We start from the raw sequence: 22,403 nt of genomic DNA, 5'->3' as shown, positions 1-22,403 counted from the left end.
AAAGTGAAGGCAGAAAGATCAATTACCAAACTATCTCATTAGATGAATGCCTAAGTGAAAATAGCAGCTATATGAGTGAAAAGGAGTTACTGATAACCCGTGTGTTATAAATAGAATACTTTACCAGAGTTCCCTGTTCTTTGACTGTGTCAAATATATTTACTGCGTTCATTTTTCTAGAATTTCATGTTCTTAGTGATGAAGTAGTCTATTTAGTAAATTGATGATCACACAGGTTTTTAATGACAATATTTGGGTTGTGTGTGTCTATTGAAAGTTGATACAGTTTATGTTACTTCCATTAATGCATTTGTACTGAGATGGCCTACATTCAGATTTTGGGAAAGGAGTTAATCTTTACAAAAAACTCAAGTAATTTAAAAATATGATGTTTTATTATCTAAATATAATATTCCCATAAAAATATACACATATATAATATGTATTATATACAGGGTGTTCCTAAAGTCTGGACACATAGGCAGTTGACAGCACTGTGAAGTTATTACATTGAGTCATGTGAATCTTGCAAAGTGCATCAACTATTGCATCACAAATGAATTGAAGATGTTATTTGTTAATATTCCAGTTGAATAAAAAATGTTAAAAATTTCATTCATTTCTTGAAAATATGCATTTTTGCCTATGTGTCCAGACTTTAGGAACACCCTGTATATTGCACGAGGGAGGTGGGCACAGATACTTGTATTGGTAATTTGGGAATACTTTAAAATATGTATTAAACATTGCTGAGTTATATCAGTAAGTTAACATTTCTTTAAAGTTATGTTCTCAACAAAGAATTCAGCTGTTAACATTTGTATCCTTTGATATTTAGCATTGTAGAGCAGACCTACACTCCTGCAGAATGTGTGAGTCAGGCCATAGACATCAATGAACCAATAGGGAATCTTAAGAAACTACTGGAACCAAGACTTCAGTGTTCATTGGATGCACATGAAATTTGCCTGCAAGATATTCAGGTAAAGTAAAAAAGAATGGAGTTATGTTAGTCAACAATTCAGCTTTACCCAGAATATGTGAATGAATTTAGTTTGTTCTTTATTTGGGATGAAGGAAATAGGTCTTTTTAGTTATTTTTTTCCTCTGATATGATTGAATTATTTAGTAAATACAGATCTAATTCTGTTAAAGATATTAGCAGCTGTAATTACAATGAAAATCTTTCCCTAACAAATGACTTCCAATTTCCCATCAATGTATGTTTTTCAAAGTATAGAGAGACCATATAACTTAACTGAAAGGCGCACTGGAAAAAATACAGAACAAAATGAAGTTTAGAAGGGGACACAGAGATAGTATTGATACTACCATGTTAACTTCATGTTTACTTTTGGAAAATGCTACATGTGTTAGATTCACAGTTTTATAAGCAATCCTCTTTCATTTCTTTGTTTACGGAAGTTTAAGTATCAAGTTTATAATACAAAAATATCTTTTTTTTTCTCCTGAGTACATTGGATTAGGATAAACAGGACCTGGATCTAATCTAGGAACTGCCAGTAAGCAGGTAGCTTTCTGACTATGGGCAAGTCATTTAATCTCTCAGTGCCCCAATTTCCTCATCATTTGGAATTTCTTTTAACAGGATTTCACCCATAGTAGAACTAAAACAAATTATCTGTCATATTCTTTCATAGTCATGTCATTTTCAGTAAGGAAAGTATTTGTATCCTTTTTAAGCAACAGCCTATATAGGATTAAAGTTAGAATGATTTTTCTTAAGAACCTTTAAGCATGGTAACTAGAATTGATCACTGTCATTCTGAGACTAGATCTCACTCTATCACAGTTTCCTCAATTATTTAGGAGTTTATCCTTCATGAAAAAAAAAAATCCTGGTGTAATTGAAAGAGAACTGCCTTGAGAGTCAGGAAGACCTGAGTTCAAGTCTGTTCTCTGAAATATACTAGCTACATGAACCCAGACAGGTCTTTTAAACTCTCAGAACCCAAAACCATGCTAAAACTATAGTTTGCATAACATTTCTAACAATAAAATCATAGATCTAGATAGAAGAAAACCAAAAAGCTAACAATTTATTGTTGTTTTCATACTTCTTTTACTTTTCTTTTCCCACATTACTTAGTTGTTTCCTTCATTAGCAACACTCCCATCTTAGTAGATCCCAGAGCAAGAGAAGGTCATGAAAAAAAAATTCCAATTAGTCAAATGCTTAGTTTGGTAGAAGGGACAATTCATAATTAAACTAGGTCCTTCAATTATATAAATATAATTACTCATGAACTGCCTTCTTTATTTTCTTGTTAGTATACATAGTTATTACTTGCAAGCCTAAAGAAGACCTCCTTACTTCTCTTTTTAAAAGATAGGAACATAAGTCATCTTAAAAGACATGAAATTTACATTATGAAATTTTAGTGAAAGGTACCTTACTTCTGATCCTCCACAAAACAAGGTCATGGCAGTGTGATTTGCTTTGATGTACAGGTTGTTCCAGTATGCTTTCAAACTCCCTTAATTCAATATTATGTAGAAAAACTAAAAGAAAGGGGCTCTTAGGAAACTTTCTTACCTGTAGCTGTGACTAAAACATTTAACTGATGAGGTTTGGTTTGGTTGTATTTTTGATGAGGCTACTTTGGAAGTTACTGATTAAATTGGGGAGACTTACAGCCAGATAGTGGGGTGAAATGTTATGAGAAATCCTATTTCACCTTTATCACTTCAAAAACAGCACCAGATATGCCAAATGAAACAAAAGGAAAAATGACGACAACAAAATGCTTGTAAAAGTTGCCTCCCGGAAAACAGAAAACATGAATGGAGGAAATGAGGAGCAAGAAAAATATCTCCAACATGAAAATAAGTATTAAAGAGTACAAGTTACCCAGGAGAAGACACTGGATAGAATCCCAGGATAGAAGAAAAATGGGGGTTTGAGGGGATGTGGAAAAGGGAAATGGGGAATAGCATCAGAAATGAAACTGGTTCTATCAGAAGCAATTTCATTTTTTGTAATGAACTCAAGAAATAATAATGATAGTGGTAATAACTAGCATTTATAGCATTATAAGGTTTGCAGAGCACCTTAGAAATCTCTCTTTTGATCCTTAAAACAACTCTGGAGGTGTTATTATTATTCCTATGTTACACTTGAGGAAAATGAGGCTAAGGGGATTTAAGTGACTTGCCCAGGGTCACATAACAAATAAGTATCTACAACAGGATTTGAACTCAGCCCTTTCTGATTGTTAAGACCAGGACTCAATAAATTAGCAGCAGTGGACAGGCTCACCTGAAAGTCCAGAAGATTTGGGTTAGAATCTTGACTCTTATTATATACTTCCTCAACAATCCTGAGCAACTCACTTAACTCCTCAGTGCCAAAGGCAACTCTCTACTCCTAGAAGTTGAATAGCTGACTCAATCAAAAAGAAATAAAGGAGGCTTGTGTAAATAGAAAATTTAAATCATTGAAGGAGGAACCACAGAAAAAGAATAAAACTGAGTATCTTTGCATAGTGGTAAGAGAATTTTAATAAAATGGTGGATTGAGAATAGATTTGTTCTGGTTGAAAGACTAAAGTGACGGAACAAGAAAAGGAAATCAGAAATCAAAACAACTTGAAGACTCAACAAAAGGTAACAGACGTAGCTAAAACTGAGAGACTCTTAAAATTATTGGTCTCTAAGAAAAAAATGAATGAAAAGGGGAAGAACCATAGATTTTGAGCTGGAAGGGACCCTAGAGATTATCTAGTCCAGCAATTCTCAACTTTTGGGTCTCTGGTCCCCTTTATACTTTTTTTTCACAAATTTTTCTTTCACTTTAAACTTAAATACAAAACAAGAAAAGTCCATGTTCACAGCAGAACATAGGAGAAGATTCAATATAAAACAATAAATTTCCATTTCAAGAAAATCTATATAATAAATACTACACATTGTTTTCAAAGCTACCTAGCATTTCTTTGCTTCTTTCTAGGTTTTCTTTTGTTCTCTACTGTGCACTTCTTACTTTGTTTTCTCCCTCTCTCCCTTTACACTTCTAATAATTATTCAGGACCCTCTCCCCCCCCACCAAGACCTTTTGTTTATTTTCTATCAGTTTTACCATGATATAAATTAAAGTTGATAAAATTCTAAATATTTATGAATTCTTTTAAAGTAACAATAAACTCATAGCATGTTAACATAAGTAAAATTTTTATGAAAAATAACTTTTCCAAAATAAAAAAATTTCTGTTACATTTTTGCAAATCTCTTAAATATCTGTCTTATAGGAAACATAAGATTCTTATAACTATTTCTGCATTCGGTCTGTTTTGATAAGTTGTTTTGTTTGAAGTATGTGAGGAAAATCCAGCCTCACACAGATAAGTAACTAGAAAAGTGAGAAATATTTTAATAGCTCTTTCTGATAATTTTGGTTATTTTTCTTTGATACAACACCAAAACTCAACAAGTGGTAGTTTCTTAGAGTTAGTTGCAGTGTGGAATCTGAAACCATATCAGTGAACTTTTTGTGTTCTGTTATCTGTTGATCTATCTCGTATTTTGAATATATTTTTTACCCATTTGTGATTTTGTGATCTTACACATTAGTCATTTGAAAAATACTGGTTTGGTGAGTTATCCACATCTTCAAAATGTTGTCACATTTTATAATATAGTATTCGAAAAATCATGTTGAATAGTAGTATCATCTATCCCATCAGAAAAGTCTCTAAATATAGAAAAACTGTCAAGCGCATGATGGTAGATAAACATTCTCCAAAACTCTGATTTTTGCTTAAAAGATAAAATTTTGTCATTGGCAACAAATAACTTTTTCCTTGTTTTTCTTGCAATAAAAGGCTTGCTTTGTTCATTTTTAAGAAAATGTCTTCCAGATAGCCAAGTGTGAATAACTATAGTTTGTCATCTTTTTCCGAGTAAAAATGATGGAAAAAGGTGACTAGTTCAACTCTCAACTCAAATGGTCACACAAGTGCTTTTCCTCAAGACTACCATTGTTTTTAGGCTTGTAGCTATAAGTGTTTTATGTATGCTTTCCATTTCATCATACAAATATTAAAGAAATGCTCAAGGGTTGACATTTGATAAAACTGACGATTTTTATTGCTTCACCAGGGACATTCTCAAGTGAAACTGGCTTTTTTTTTTTTTCCAATCGTGAGTGCATGATAGTGAAGAATACAATGATTTCTAGTACAGTTTGGTGCTCCTGCCTGCATTTATGCAAAGGTGCCAGCAGTTTTATCCACCACTGTTTTTCTACCATCAATATAAATAAAAGTCAACATAGTTATTCTAGATAAACCATGAGATTCAAAAAAGTTATTTAGCACCTTAAACATCCCCGTTCCCCACCACCTTTTGTTTGTTGCCAAGTATTTGTATAAAAGAGGGTCTTCTCTGATTAATTAGTGCTGAGACTGGGTGAATACAAGCAAATCACCAAATCCAGCAGTCAGTCCATTTATAAGTATAATTCTGCAGATGAAATTATTAGTCTTGTCTGGTCATGTAGCCTCTGGAAAATTCCACTGAGAAAATGAGTGTGACAAAAGCTAATAATATATTAGTATAATTATGAAAATAGTTTTGATCTCACAATCCCTCAGAGGTTTTTAGGAACCTTCCAGTTATCAGACCTCACTTTGAGAACTGTTAATTTAATCCAGTCCTCTCTTTTTTAAAATGAGGAACCTGAGTCTTTGAGATAAGAAGTCACTTGTCCAAGGTCACACAGCTGGTAACTAGTAGAGGAAAGATTCAAATGCAGACTTTCTGGCTTCCAGACATGTTCTTATAACACCATACCATACCGGATTTCAGGAAGTTGTGCAGGAATATATCTTTGAGTTATTGCCAGCAAAGTCCACAGGACACTAGCAGAATTGAATCCTAAATTCATAAATAAAATCCTTAATTATCCCAGACATACTGTTGTCCAAGTTGGAAATTTCAGTGATGAAGAATGAGGATCCAAACATCCAGGATGAAACATCACATGAAAAAAATAAAACCTAACTAGCATTTCTAATTCAGGACACAAAATGACACAAGATCTGGAATGTGAGAGTAATAATCCAGGGAATCTGGCTTCATCTCAGAGTTACCTGTCCCACAAAATTGAGCATATCTTCTTTTTTTCAACTTTTAGTCGATACTTCTTGTTTTGACATTGCCTTAATTCATGGAAATAAGTATTCTACTACCCTACCAAGTGAATATCCCTTGTAAAAAGATTTAAAAAGAAGAAAGCAGTTCAGCTAAACTCACATTAACCTCATCTGATTGTGCATGAAGTATTCCGCACCATAGTCTACCACTTCTGCAATGAAAAAAGAGAGGTGCGTTTTCTAACCTCTTCTCCAGGTTACTGTATTTATAGTGTTCAGATTCTTTTATTTTTCTTTACATTTATGTTGTGGTCACTGTGCATATTTTTATAGTTCTATTTATTTCACTCTTCCTCAGTTCATCTAACTTAGGATCATCGCTCTAGAGCTGAAAAGTACTTTTAGAGGCCACCTCTAAACAGACTGTGTCCCTACTCTGTTCTTTTACTTAACCTTTTAGAAAAGAAAATACAATCCTCTTTAAGATCTTCTAGACACACTATTGTCAAACTTGGAAATTTCAGTGATAGAGGATGAAGATCCAAAAATCTAGTAGCTAGATGGCTCAGTGCAGATGCATTGCAGATGCAGGAAGACCTGAGTCCAAATTTTGCTTCATATCTTAGGCAAGTCATTTAACCTTTCTAATTTTCCATTTCCTCACATGTAAATTGGAGGTGATAGCACTTGTCTCACAAAGTTGTTGTGAGAACCAGATGAGCTTAACATATAAAGGATTTTGCAAACCTAAAAGCATTTTATAAATGCAAGCTCTTATCTAGTTCAGCCCTCCAACACACTCTACCATTTTATGGCTGTGGAAACTCAGGCCCAGGGAGGTTAAGTGACCTACCCTAGGTCATATTAGTGGCTTCTCATATTATCCTGTGGTATTCACATTGGGAAATTCCTCTGGTGTAGAAATTCCATTACATTCACATACTATACTTGATCTGGCCATTCCTCAATTAATGGGTACTTTGTTTCCAGGCAGATACCTACCATGTGCCAGTCATTATGACATGCAGCAACTTGATGTGCTCTCTGGAGGAAGATATCAGGAAAACATCAGTCATTTTTAAAACGTAATTTCAAATTACTCTACAGAACATTAGGATCAAATCAAATCCACCAGAAGTGTATTGATGTGCTTAACTTCACCTTCCCAGTTTTTGTCAACTCTGACATTTGCCACGAATAAGATAAAAACTGAGTTGATTTGATTAGAATTCTGAGCATAACTCCTCAAGAGAAAACATTTTTTGAAAACCAAGTAAGACTATTTTAGACATTCATACAAAATAAGCAAAGTATGGCTAGTACTGTTAATAAGCAAATCAACCGCAAAACTGAGCCTTAACAAGGCAAGACAACTTTACAATAATGGATGAAAATGCTGATTCCAATTGTTTATAGTTTGCTTTGAACAGAAAGGTCATTGTTTCTTTGATATACTCAGTTTAATAGATGCATTTTAATTGATTTTGCATGAGAGGCCTCAAGGACACAATAGCTATGGCTCCTTTAACAAATACTTCAGATTCCCATTGAAGGGGAATGGAAAGAAACAAAAAATACTGAGGTGGGAGGGTATTTACATAGGAGAGAGATATACTGTGAACCATAGGTTTCGATGAAGATTAACCAGATGTGGAGATGAAAGGGAAAGGCAGACACAAGCAATCCTAACACAGCACTCCTATTTGGGACTAGAAGGGAATGTAGATCAGAAACTTTGTGTGTGGGTGGATTGACAAAGACAGAATTTGATACTATTGAAATAAGATTTGTAGTTCTTCGTACTGATAAAATGTTATAGGGCATGGCTGTGAAGAAACAACTTAACATTTTAACCTTAGATGTAAATAGATACAAATCCCCTATTATACTGAAAAGAGTTACAAAATGGATTTTCAAAAACTGTAGTGTAATTTCCTGCTGGAAACAACAAAGCCATCAGGATACATACAGATTTAGCATGAGACACTGCAATGCAGTATACTTCAGCCAATTACAACAAATCTGGAGTTGCAGTCATGATAGTGGATTAAGTTGAATTCACAGTAATAAGGATTAATAGACAAACAGGGAAAGTATATCTTTTAAAAATACTAAGAGCTTTAGTATTAAATGTATACACATCAAGTTCCATAGTAACTATTTAAAGGAAAAGTTACCTGGAATGTCAAAGGGCCAGTAAGGCAATAATAGGAAGAAACAGTTTGACAAATTGAACCAAAAATAAAGCTATGGAATGCTGAAAAACTGATATTGAGAATGTGCATGCATATTATTCACATTGTTAGAGAAATTTTAAATATGTGTTATGTAGATCTTTACCTGATAAAATAGTCATGACTGAAGAAAACATAAAAAGATGCACATCTAAAGAGATGTTAAAAAAATTATTTGGTACATGATTGTCATAGACCAAGACATAAAGACAATTTTTAAAACTAAAGATAATAATCCACATTGCAATTTATAAGATGCATTTAAAACTATCACTAAGCAAATTTATATCCCTAAGAATTATATTAATGAAAGGGACATTGAGTTGAGCTTGTCTTTTTTAAAAATTGGAAAAATTAATAAACTTAAACCAAGGAAAAAATAAGAATATAAATAATTGCCATGAAATAATCAAATGTTGATTTAAAAAATAAAGACTAATAAAGTTGCAAAATATTCACTAACTTAAGATTTTTTAAAATATGAGAGTGAGACTACCAAAATGCAAAGGGAAAAAGGTATCAAAATCAATGGAAAGCAAATAGAGTAAAGTATCAGAAGTTATATATTTACAGGAACAAAATGAAAAGTTGAATGAAATACCTCTAGAAATACGTGAAATACTCAGATTGTAAGAACAAAAAAAGATGACCCAAATGAAGCCATTAAAAACATTGGACTTTTTATCCCTCATAAAACCATTATCCCTCAAAACAGTAACAAAACACCATAGTATCAGAGACATGAGGAGTTTTATAAAAAATTAAAGAAGAAAGTTTCATACCCTATACAGAAGTTAATGTTAATTAAGTATACATGTACATATTTTTTAAAAAATACAGTAATTTGTCAGTCTGAATATTTCTATAAGACAAATGTGGTTCTAATAACTAAATCATGGAAGGCTAAGGTAGAAGTAGAAAACTAGTGACCAGTATCAGTAATGAACATTGATAGAAAAATAGTGAATAAAGAAAAACAGTAGTATGCCCTAAAAAATATTCATTATAATCATATTGGATTTTTAGAAGAACAAGATTAGGATATTTAATCGGATCAGTGATAAAAAAAAATAATTTATGCCAAATGGTTACTTTAATAGAAGCATAGCAATCATTTTTGTTTTTTAAAGACAACACTTAAAAGCAAGGAATAGGAGTGTTTTTCTTTTGATTAGTTTATTTGAACCTAAAAACCAAAATACTAGTTATAGCAGTAAGAGAAGAAATGGTAGACTAAAATATCTTTTTTTTCTGACTTTCTTTTTTTTATTATTATTATTATTTTCTTTTTATTTTTAGTTTGCAGCACATGGTTCTACATAATTTTGAGTTCCAGATTTTTTTCCCTCCTTCCCTCCCTCCCCAAGACAGCATGGAATCCCATATAACTTCCATGTATAACTTCACATTGAATTAATATACACACTAGTCAAGTTGTGGAGAAGACTTATGACCAATGGAATGAATCAAGAGAAAGAAGAAACAGAACCAAAAAAAAAAAAAAACCACAACCCAACAACAAATGCAAAAGAGAGGGGAAAAAAAGCGGGGGAGAAAAAGGCAAGCATGAAGTGTGCCTCGATCCGCATTCATACTTCATAGTTCTTTCTCTGGATGTAGATAGCACTCTCCATCGTGAGTCCTCTGAAGCTGTCTCTGCATATTGTGTTGCTGAGAAGAGCAAAGTCTATCAGGGTTGGTCCTCACGGAATCCATATATCTGTGGTTGTGTACAATGTTCTCTTGGCTCTGCTCTGCTCACTCAGCATTATGTCGTGTAGGTTTTTCCAGGTTGTTATGAAGTCCGTATCATCCCCATTTCTTATAGCACAATAGTATTCCATTACCTTCATATACCACAGCTTGTTCAGCCATTCCCCAATTGATGGGCATCCCTTTGATTTCCAATTCTTAGCTACCACGAAAAGAGCCACTATAAATATTTTTGTACATGTGGGTTCTTTTCCCACTTGTGTGATCTCTTTGGGATACAACCCTAGAAGTGGTATTGCTGGGTCAAAGGGTGTAAACACTTTTATAGCCCTTTGGGCATAGTTCCAAATTGCTCTCTAAAATGGCTGGATCAGTTCACAACTCCACCAGCAATGTAACAGTGTTCCAATTTTCCCACATCCTCTCCAGCATTTATCATTTTCCTGTTTTGTTATTTTAGCCAATCTGACAGGAGAGAGATTGTACCTAAGAGTTGTCTTGATTTGCATTTCTCTAATCAGTAGTGATTTAGAGCATTTTTTCATATGCCTATAGATATCTTTAATTTCTTCCTCTGAAAACTGTTCATATCCTTTGACCGTTTCTCAATTGGGGAATGACTTGTATTCCTATATATTTGGTTCAGTTCCCTGTATATTTTGGAAATGAGGCCTTTATCGGTGACACTAGTTGTAAAGATTTTCTTTCAATTTTCTACCTCCCTCTTAATCTTTGTTGCACTGACTTTTTTTGTACAAAATCATTTCAATTTAACATAATCAAAATTATCCATTTTGTATTTTGTAATGCTCTCTGTCTCTTGTTGGGTCATGAATTCTTTTCTTTTCCATAAATCTGATAGATAACCTATTCCTTGCTCTCCCAAATTGCTTATCGTTTCAGCCTTAATTACTAAATCATGAACCCATTTTGACTTTATTTTGGTATATGGTGTAAGATATTGGTCTATGCCCAGTTTCTGCCCTACCATTTTCCAATTTTCCCAGCAGTTTTTGTGAAATAGTGAATTCTTAGCCCAGAGGCTGGCCTCTTTGGGTTTGTCAAAGAGTAGATTGCTATAGTCGTTGACTTCTCCATCTTGTATACCTATCCTATTCCACTGATCCACAACTCTGTTTCTTAGCCAGTACCAGGTAGTTTTGATGACTGCTGCTCTATAGTACAGTTTAATATCTGGTATGGCTAGGCTACCTTCTCTAGCATTTCTTTTCATTAATACCCTAGATATTCTAGACCTCTTGTTCTTCCAGATGAATTTTGTTATTATTTTATCCAGCTCTGTAAAATAATTTTTTGGTAGTTCAATTGGTATGGCACTGAATAGATAGATTAATTTAGGTAAAATTGTCATTTTTATTATATTAGCTCGGCCTAACCATGAGCAACTGATATTATTCCATTTATTTAGATGTGACTTTATTCGTGTGGAAAGTGTTTCATAATTATGTTCATGTAGGCCTTGGGTTTGTCTTGGCAGATAAATTCCCAAATATTTTATAGTGTCTACAGTAACTCTGAATGGAATTTCTCTTTCTATCTCTTGCTGTTGGACTTTGTTAGTAATGTATAGGAATGCTGAGGATTTATGTGGGTTTATTTTAAATTCTGCAACTTTGCTAAAGTTGTATATTATTTCAAGTAGTTTTTTACTTGATTCTCTAGGATTCTCTAAGTAAATCATCATATCATCTGAAAAAAGTGATAATTTAGCTTCTTCTTTGCCTATTCTAATTCCTTCAATTTCTTTTTCTTCTCTTATTGCTACAGCTAACGTTTCTAGTACCAAATTGAATAGTAGGGGTGATAATGGACATCCTTGTTTCCCCCTGATCTTATTGGGAATGCATCTAGCTTATCCCCATTACAAATAATGCTTGTTGATGGTTTTAGATAGATGCTATTTATAATTTTAAGGAAGGCTCCATTTATTCTTATGCTTTCTAGTGTTTTTAATAGGAATGGGTGTTGTATTTTGTCAGAGGCTTTTTCTGCATCTATTGAAATGATCATATGTTTTCTGCTAGTTTTGTTGATATGGTCAATTATGCTAATCTTTTTCCTAATATTGAACTAGCCTTGCATTCCTGGAAGAACTCCTACCTGGTCGTAGTGTATTATTCTGGTGATAAGTTGCTGCAGTCTTTTTGCTAATATTTTATTTAAAATTTTTGCATCAATATTCATTAGGGAAATTGGTCTATAATTTTCTTTCTCTGTTTTTACTCTACCTGGTTTGGGTATTAGTACCATATTTGTGTCATAAAATGAATTTGGTAGGACTCCTTCTTCACCTATTTTCACAAATAGTCTACAAAGTATAGGCATTAATTGTTCTTTAAATGTTTGATAGAATTCACGTGTAAAACCGTCTGGGAGTTCATTGATGGCTTGCTCAATTTCTTTTTCTGAGATGGGGTTATTTAGAAATTTTACTTCCTTTTCTGTTAACCTGGGCAGTTTTATGTTTTTGTAGATATTCATCCATATCTCTAAGGTTGTCAAATTTATGGGCACATAATTGGGCAAAATAATTCCTAATTATTGTTTTGATTTCCTCTTCATTAGAGGTGAACTCACCCTTTTCATTTTTGATACAGGTAATTTGATTTTCTTCTTTTAATCAAATTGACCAAAGGTTTATCAATTCTATTGTTTTTTTCATAAAACCAGCTCTTTGTTTTATTTATTAATTCAATAGTTTTCTTGATTTCAATTTTATTAATCTCCTTTGATTTTCAGTATTTCTAATTTGGTATTTAATTGGGGATTTTCAATTTGTTCTTTTTCTAGCTTTTTCAGTTGTATGCCCAAATCATCTCCTTTTTCCCTATTTTATTCATGTAAGCATTTAGAGATATAAAACTTCCCCTAAGAACTGCTTTTGCTGCATCCCATAAGTTTTGGTATGTAGCTCATTATTGTTATTTTCTTGAATGAAGTTATTAATTGTTTCTCTGATTTGTTCTTTAGCCCACTCATTCTTTAGAATAAGATTATTTAGTTTCCAATTAATTTTTAGCTTATTTTTCCATGGTTCTTTGTTACAAATAATTTTTATTGCATCATGATCTGAAAAGTATGCTTTGACTACTTCTGCCTTTCTGCACTGGATTGTGAGGTTTTTATGCCGTAGTACATGGTCAGTTTTCGAGTATGTGCCATGTACTGCTGAGAAGAAAGTATATTCATTTTTATCCCCATTTGGTTTTCTCCAGAGGTCTATCATATCTGCCTTTTCTAAAATTCTGTTTACTTCCTTAACTTCTTTCTTATTTATTTTGAGGTTAGATTTATCAAGTTCAGAAAGGGGAAGGTTGAGGTCTCCCAATATTATAGTTTTACTGTCTATTTCTTCCTGTAACTCACTTAACCTCTCCTCTAAGAATTTGCATGCCATACCACTTGGTGCATAAATGTTAAACAATGATATTGCTTCATTGTTTATGGTGCATTTTAGCAGGATGTAGTGTCCTTCCTTGTCTCTTTTAATTAAACCTATCTTTACTTTTGCTTTGTCTGAGATTAGGATTGCTACACCTGCTTTTTTTACTTTAGCTGAGGCACAATATATTTTACTCCAGCCTTTTACCTTTACCCTGTGTGTATCCCCGTTTCAAATGTGTTTCTTGTAAACAGCATATTGTAGGATTGTGGTTTTTAATCCATTCTGCTATCTGCTTCCGTTTTATGGGAGAGTTCATCCCATTCACATTCACAGTTATGATTTCTATCTGTGTCTTTTTCTCCATCCTATTTCCCCCTGTTTATGCTTTTATTTCTCCCTTTCCCCTTCCACTCCTCAACAAAGTTTTGCTTTTGACTGCCGCCTTCCTCAGTTTACCCTCCTTCTTTATTCCCCTCCCTTGTCTTACAGTTTCCCACTTGCTACTTCTCCCCTCCCTTCTGACCACCCCCCTCCCTTTTTTGCCCCTTTCCCCTCCTACTTCCTGTAGGACAAGTTAGATTTCTATACTTATCAGGGTATGTTATTCCCTTCTTGAACCAGATCAAATGACAGTAAAGCTCAAATACTGCTCTTTTCCCTCCCTTCTTTCCCTCTACTAAAATGTGTTTCTGTGCCTTTTCATTTGGTGTAACTTATCCTTTTCTACTACCTCCTTACCTCTTCTCTCAAAGCCCTCCCTTTACATCTCTTAATTATGTTTTTTATCCTTATATCAGTTATTTTATACAGACATTCACAGTCTATGTGTATCCCTTTCAATTGTCATAATAGCTGTACTATTCTCAAGATTGACATATATATGTATGCATATAAAACATACATAAGATGATGTAATTCTATATAAAGATGCAAATAATTTGCCCTTATTGATTAATAAGGTTTGTGGGGGTTTTTCCCTCTGTTTACCTTTTTGTGTCTCTGTTGAGTTTTGTATTTGGAAATCAAATTTTCCATTGAGTTCTGGCCTTTTCATCAGGAAGGTCTGGAATTCCCTTATTTTGTTGAATGTCCATCTCCTTCCCTGAAAAATTATGCTTAATTTTCCTGGGTAGTTGATCCTTGGTTGTAGTCCCAGCTCCTTTGCCCTTCGGAATATCATATTCCAGTTTCTCCTGTCTTTTAAAGTGGAAGCTGAAAGATCCTGCGTGATCCTGACTATAGTTCCACGATATTTGAATTGTTTCTTTTTGGCTGCTTGCAGTATTTTCTCCTTGATTTTGTAATTCTGAAATTTGGCTATAATATTTCTTGGAGTTTTCAGTTTGGGATGTCTTTCAAGGGGTGATCGGTGAATTCTTTCAATGACTATTTTGCCCTCTGGTTCTAGGACCTCTGGGCAGTTGTCTTTGATAATTTCTTCAAAGATGCTGTCAAGGATCTTTTTTTCATTGTGGATTTCGGGTAGACCAATAACTCTTAAATTATCTCTCCTGGATCTGTTTTCCAGGTCAGTTGTTTTCCCAATCAGGTATTTCACTTTTTTTTTCTATTTTTTCATTCTTTACATTTTGTTTTACTACTTCTTGATGCCTCATAGAGTCATTAGCTTCCATTTGCTCAACTCTAATTTTTAATGAGTTACTGTCTTCATTTTGCTTTTGAGTCTCCTTTTCCAATTGGTTGATTTTACCTCTCAGGGTGTCATTTTCTCTATTTGGATTCTGAATCTCTGTAGCCATTTCGCCAATCTTATTCTTTAGGGACTTGATTTCGTCAGTGGATTTTTTTTCCATTTTTTCCATTTTTTCTTTTACTTCCCTAATTTGGTTTTTAAAATCCTCCTTTAGCTCTTCCAGTAATGCTTTTTGGGCTTGAGACCAGTTCACACTACCTTTTGAGGTATCGGATGTGGGTATAGTGTCATTGTTATCCTCTTCCAAATTGGTATTTTGATCATGCCTGTCTCCATAAAAAGAATCAATGGTCCTCGATTTTTTTGTGTTCTTCATGTTGGTTAGCCTTTTCCTGGCTTTACAATAAAGTTCTGCTTTTGGGGCTCAGGGCTCTCTATCCCAGCTTTCTTATTCTGGGGATTGTGAGTTTCGTTGTTGGCTTTGTGAATTATAGCCTTCAGTTTCCTGAGGTGTGGGGGAGGGTGTCTGGCTGCCCCAAATCTCCTCTTCCCCGGGACTGTTCTCCAGCACTGTTGCTCTTCAGCAATGGTCTCAGCTCTTTGTTGTTTGAGCTGGGTGTTTGGCACTTCCCCTGGGGGAACAAGAGTACTTCTGGGCTCCTGTTGTTGACCCCTGCTGGCTCTGCCCCTCTGGGACTCAGGTACTCCCACTACTTGGCCACTGAAGCCCCACTTCTGTTTCCTCTATTCCAGCGTTTTCTTTCCCCCCGAGGAATTCTCTGGGTGGGGAGGGGCCATTATGTCCCTCGGAAGTTCAAGAAGCCGAGACTAAAATATCTTTGTGGACAAAATGATTGTTTGCTAGAAAATCCAAAAAAGTCAACCACAAAAAATTAGTGACAGATAGTTTTAGAAAAATAAGTCTACAAAAACATTCAGCTTTACTGTGTATCATAAAAACCAAAGAAATTGATAGCAGGCAATAAATAGCCATACATGCCATTTAAAATAATGACAACTTATTAAATATTTAGGAGCTAGTCAAATGAAACTCATGTGGGACTTTTATGAATACTAAACAAGTGTTATGGAAACAAACTAAGTAATTGGAGAGGTGTTCAGTTTTCTTGGTTGGGTTATGCTAGTGAAGATGATAATACTACATTAGTATATCTATTGATATACTCACAGTACAGTCATAGAACTAAACAAAATAACAATACTCAAACACAAGAATCAAAGGTAAGAAATACCAAGGGAAATACTGGTTTGGTTTGAATAGTAGATCAAAAATTGGATTATAATTCAGTAATTTACCAAAATTATCTGGCTGGGCATGATAGTACATTCATAAGAGAACCACGTGCATACAGTAATAATCTAATGTTCAGTAAATCCAAGAATATAATCACTGGGAGGTTCTTTACCTAAATCTTTTGAGAAAACAATGGCAGTTTCATAGAAAAATCTGAGCATAGACTTGCATGTTATATCATATATCACAAATTTTAAATGATCAGTGATCTAAGCATAAAACATCACTGATGTTCAACAGTCTGGGATTGGGTCAGGAATACAGTATACACCAGGGGTGGGGAACTTGCGGCCTCAAGGCCATATGTGGCCTTTTAGGTCCACAGTTTTACAGAAGAAATCCTTTTATTAAGGCATTTGTTCTATGAAGTTTGGATTCAGTCCAAGGGCTGCATTTGAGGTCCTAGAAGACCACATATGGCTTTGAGGCTGTAGGTTCCCCAACCCTGGCATATACCAAGGAAGATTGTGACATTCTCGCTTTTTGTGGAAGCCTGAGGTCCATAAAAGAGTTTTGTAATTTCCCGAAATTGCCCTGACTTTTTCAAACCCTGGTACAGTTCGTGTATCTTGTCTTAATCTATTCCAGGTACAGATACTAGTGAATATGTTCCCTTTTTTTCCCCAAATATTATTAATTGCCATGGGTAATGGAATCATATTCCTTCTTTGACTCCAAACCTCTTCAGGAATAAGACTTCTTGCCATTTAATTGTAACCTCCTTTGGTTTTCCTTACATCAAGGCTAAATTTTCCTCTTTACAATTTCTACCATTGCCTCTGAGTTCTTTCCTCTTAGGACAAATAGAACAAACAATCCTTACTTAGCACAGTTCTTTAGATACTTGAAGACAATCATCTTATTCCCACTAAGTCCTTAAGGTTAACCATTGTTCCTTTAACCAGTCCTTACTTTCCATGGATTCAAGGTCTTTAACCTCCCTACTCTGAACCCTCTCCAGGTTGTTAATGCTTATCTTAAAATATGATACCAAGAACTGAATCCAGTACTTTAAATGTGGTCTGACCAAAGAAGAGTGCTGTGGGATCTCATTTCCTCCTTTTTGGATACTCTTTTAATGCATCTTAAATTTTAATTTGCTTTTTTGGTTTTTATACTGTATTGTGCTTTTGGTCCATTAAAACCACCAGCTCTTTTCAGACAAACTACTGTATGGCCATTCTCCTTCCCTCCTTCTTTCCCCCCATCTGTATGCTTTTGAAGTTGATCCTCTTAACCTAAAAAAACACCAGATTTTTTTTTTATCCCTGTTAAATTTAATGCTATTAAATCAAGTTCTACCTCTATCTTTTTGAATTCTGACTTTATCAAATTTAGCCTTTTCAGCTCTGTGTCTCCTACAAATCTGATAAATATCCATAAAACAAAAAGTTGACAGCATTAGACTAAGCAAGCATTCTAGGATACTACACTAGAAACCTCCTACCCAAATGACTTTATTTTGTTTGATTTGGTTTTTGAGACTGAGTCTCGTTTTCTGGCCCAGGTGCAGCAGCTTTTCATAGTCCTGCTCTTACTACTGATCTGCATAAGAACTTTTACGTACTCTGTTTCTGACCTGGGACAGTTCAGCTCTCCTCAGGAAACCTGGCAGCCCTTCTGCTCTCAGGGGTCCCCCATTATTAGCGCCAACTTTAGTGTGGACACTCCATTGTTTAGACTAATGCAGCTCGGACCTAAACCTCAGTCTCCTAGGTATCAGGGATTACTAGTGTACACTGCCATCCCCAGCCCAGTTGTCTTTGATCCTTTTATCGCTGCTCTTTGGAATGAGCCATTCTGTTAGTTCTGAATATATCCAACTTTATTGCAGTTTATGCCATATCTAAATTTTTTCCATAACATTTAATCAAGTTATAGGAAGACATAAAAGTGATGGTGAGTTAAGAAAGGAGAACCAAAAAAAACCCCAAAAAACCATGCACACTACAATGATATAAATAGATTCAGGCGTATATTTCACAGCAATAAAACTCATGTCAAATACTTAATACTTTTTTGTTTTTACCTTATTAAATAAAGTTAATGCACATAGCTTTCATTTCCTTAGCAGTCATTAAATAACAGAAACTAAGGTTACATGTGGAATCCTTTATGATCTTTTTGTGCTATTTTAGATTTCCCAACATGTACATGCTTTTGTGTTCCTATTCATGTATTTTAATCTTTATACTCACTGATAGAAGTTAAAACAAAATTTATTAGTGGAAAAAGCAATTGTTGGTCAATAACTTATAAAAGATCTCTTAGTGTAATTCCTACAAGTAGCTAGATTTTCTTATCTGAGGAATGTCTTCCAACAGATAAACTTTCCCATTTTAGTAAGGTTTTTTTTTTTATTTCATCAGATTTTTTTAAAAAGAGGAACATAAAATATCTGTGTTCTTTGATATCTATAAATGTAACTTCAAAGGCTGTCTCGAGATTTTCTTTTTAAATATCCCTTTTCTAGTTTTAAAGAGATTTAAATAATAAATAAGGACTATTGTCTTGAAATACTTGAGCAAAGAAGGTCTTCTGGTAATAAAATCTAGAAGGTGTAAAAAAAGTGTCCATCTAATACTGAACCTTGTTTTTATTCTTTAAAATGGTAAAATGCCCTCCTCCCCCCACAGAAAAAGAAATAATCCAAATGCCACTTTATTACTGGGAAATTGGGGGCATATCAGCTAGAAATATGAGGTGTGTGACAGTGAGAAATCCTTGAACTAGAAGTAAGAGAACCTGGTTTCTAACTAACTTCATTTAACTGACTGTGATCTTTCATTTAACTGTGATCTTGGGCTATGCAGTACTTCTCTGGACTTCACTTCAATTTCCTTATCTCTATAAAAAGAAAAGCTTGAATTACACAAATATTCAAGGTTGCTTCCTTTACATAGAATGCTGTTTCTATGCTTCTCTATTAAAATCTGACATTATCGACATGGATGCTCATGTAATTCAGAATACCTCTGATATATTTCATCTTGAAATTTGCACAAAACCCCTGAGCATAAGCAACATAATTAAGTTCCAAGAATAAGATGGCACATGCAGAGTTCAGAATTAAATTACTTTTTCTGTAAGTGGCTAATTTTAGTTTTATTCCAATATAACAAATACTTATTAAGTACTCACTATGTGCCAGGCATTATGATAAGCGCTAGGGACACAAAGACAAAACAAAAACAGTCCCTGTCCACAAGAAACTTACTTGTAGAGAGAGGGAGAGGCACATCCAAGCAGAATACAACATATAAACCAGTAAGCATATACATTATTAATTGAGATTAATTTACAGTTAGGGAGAGCAGAAAAGCTTTCCCGGTAGGAGGTGGCACCTGAGTCGATCCTTAAAAGGGGCCTGGGATTCTAAGAAGCAGAAGTGAATGTGTTCTCAACAGGGACTAGGTAGCTGATAAAAAGTCACAAAGGGAGGAAATAGAGTACCAAGTTTGGGGAACAAGTTAGCCAGTGGGACAGGTGCTGAAATTTGTTTCTTTACTTTAAATAGCAATGTACTATGACAGGTACAGAATGTTGCAAATGTTGCCAGAAGTGATCTCTGTGTCAATTAGTTTTGCTTTGCCATTTTCCCTTGTTACTGGTGTAGGTTTATGGTGAGGGAGGAGCAGATATTTGAAAGTGATGGTGTAAAAAACCAAAAGTATCAAAAAACAACAAAAAAATCTGCTTATGCCAGATCAAATTTTGGTCTAGCAATTAAAGTAACTAAAATAATTGCTAGCCTGTTTGCAAGTTATCTGTTTATACCCAGCCTAATACAATCAGATAGGTCTATTTCTCTTGAGAATAAGTCCTGCCAACTTAAACACAAAAACTGAGCCTGATTCTAGAAAAATTAGCATAAAACTAGTATTTTGTTCTGCCTTGTTCCTTTATTGCATGCCCCTATTTAGTACATGTACTTGGACTCAAGTGCACAATGCCTTTGGAAATTTATATTTCCAGATGTGTTCTCTATGGAATGCAGGTGTACTTCTGTAGCCCATTTGCCCCAAAGACAGTACCTTGCCCAGGTTTTTGAGAATTCAGAAGCACCGATATTGATGCTGTGTAACTTCAAATGCATGCCACCTGATGATTCCTAGACACCAAGAAACCCTTTGCCCATACTAGTGACAGGAGTACAATGCCAGACTGAGATTCCATTTTTTATATAACCAGAAGAGATGGAACTAAAATATCTGACCTGCCTGCTTTCAGGGAGGCTACCTTTCTTTTCCTTCTTTCCCTCTTTTCTTATCCATGGCAAAATTTATTTTGCTTCAGCAAATAACACAAAATTCAGTTCAACAGACCTTTATTACAAATGCATACTTTGTGCAAGGCACTGTGTTAGGCATTGGGATACATTTGAAAAATGAAAGAGTCCGAATTCTCAAATAGCTTATGTCCTCTTGGGAGGATACATTATGTAGGTGAGTAAATACAAGGTATCCTGAGGCAGAAGAGAGTCCTGACAGTTGGGAGAATTGGGGAAGGCCTTGTAGATGAATTAACACCTGAGCTGAGACTCTAAAGAAGAAACAGTACAATATTCACCTTTCACTGTGATAAATCTGGGTATTGAGTGTGTTATAGAGGAGATTCATATTCAGGTTTGACATGAACTAGGGCGCCTGTTTGGTCCCTTCCAACTTTGAGGTTCTCTGAACTCCATTAGATTCGACCCAGTTCTTTTTTTTTTTTTTTGCTATTTTTTTAAATTTATTTTTAGTTTACAACAGACGGTTCTACATAATTTTGAGTTCCAGATTTTCTCCCCTCCCTCCCCCCTCCCTCCCCAAGACGGCATGGAATCTCATGTAACTACCATGAATGACTTCGCATTGAATTAATTTATACACTAGTCAAGTTGCGGAGGAGAATTACGACCAATGGAATGAATAATGAGAAAGAAGAAACAGAACCAAAAAAAAAAAAACCCAAAAACAAAAGAGAAGAGAAAAAGGCGAGCATGAAGTGTGCCTCAATCTGCATTCAAACTTCATAGTTCTTTCTCTGGATGTAGATAGCATTCTCCATCGTGAGTCCTTTGGAGTTGTGCCTGCACCTTGTGTTACTGAGAGGAGCGAAGTCTGTCAGGGTTGGTCCTCACAGAGTCCATATATCTGTGGTTGTGTACAGTGTTCTCCTGGCTCTGCTCCGCTCACTCAGCATTATGTCGTGTAGGTTTTTCCAGGTTGTTATGAAGTCCGTATCATCCCCGTTTCTTATGGCACAATAGTATTCCATTACATTCATATACCACAGCTTGTTCAGCCATTCCCCAATTGATGGGCATCCCTTTAATTTCCAATTCTTGGCTACCATAAAAACAGCCGCTAGAAATATCCTTGTACATATGTCGACCCAGTTCTTGATGTGGTACTGAAACTAGGGAGAGAGTTTAGGGTTGAATGTATACTCATGCAAATTATCTACCTAGGGATGATAATTAAACTCATGAGATCTGATTAGGTCACCTAGGGAGAGAATTATAAAGGGAATAGAAGAATAAGGTATTATGGCAGAGAGGAAAATAAGGAATTTTAGATGACACAGAAAAGATTAAAAAAAGAATGAGAATTGAATAGAAGCTATTAAATTTGGCATTTCAGAGACTAAATTTGGAGAGAGGAGTTTTGATTGAGTGATGAAGTTAGAACCTTGATGAGGGGTGGGAAACCTGTGGCCTGGAGGTCACATGTGGACCTCAAGTGCAGCCCTTTGACTGAATCCAAGTTTTACTGAACAAATTGAGGATTTATGACCTCAAGGCTGCAGATTCCCCACCCCTGACCTAGACTGCGCATGGTGGAAGAGTGAGAGGAAAGAAAGTAGAAGCAATGTGTGTAGACATCTTTTTATAGCAGACTGACTATGAGAAGGAAGACAGATAAAGAAAGGTAACTGGAGATTCTAGTGAGGATTTTTTAAGGATAGAAGAGACTTGGTTGCT

The 22,403-nt window shown here is 34.8% G+C and overlaps 1 protein-coding gene across 4 annotated transcripts in view; it reads left to right on the top strand.

Annotated features, from left to right (window-relative positions):
- GABPA (GA binding protein transcription factor subunit alpha) overlaps positions 1–22,403 on the top strand; it is a 74,547-nt gene that overhangs the window by 17,961 nt on the left and 34,183 nt on the right. For all 4 annotated transcript variants that reach the window (XM_036747928.1, XM_036747927.1, XM_036747929.1 and 1 more), the window contains exon 3: positions 839–983. In XM_036747928.1, coding sequence (XP_036603823.1) covers positions 839–983 — 145 coding nt within the window. The remainder of the gene's footprint in view (positions 1–838; positions 984–22,403) is intronic.

Source organism: Trichosurus vulpecula, chromosome 2, assembly GCF_011100635.1.
Source record: "Trichosurus vulpecula isolate mTriVul1 chromosome 2, mTriVul1.pri, whole genome shotgun sequence".
NCBI classification, from domain to species: domain Eukaryota; kingdom Metazoa; phylum Chordata; class Mammalia; order Diprotodontia; family Phalangeridae; genus Trichosurus; species Trichosurus vulpecula.
This window is presented reverse-complemented; position numbering and strand designations above follow the sequence as displayed.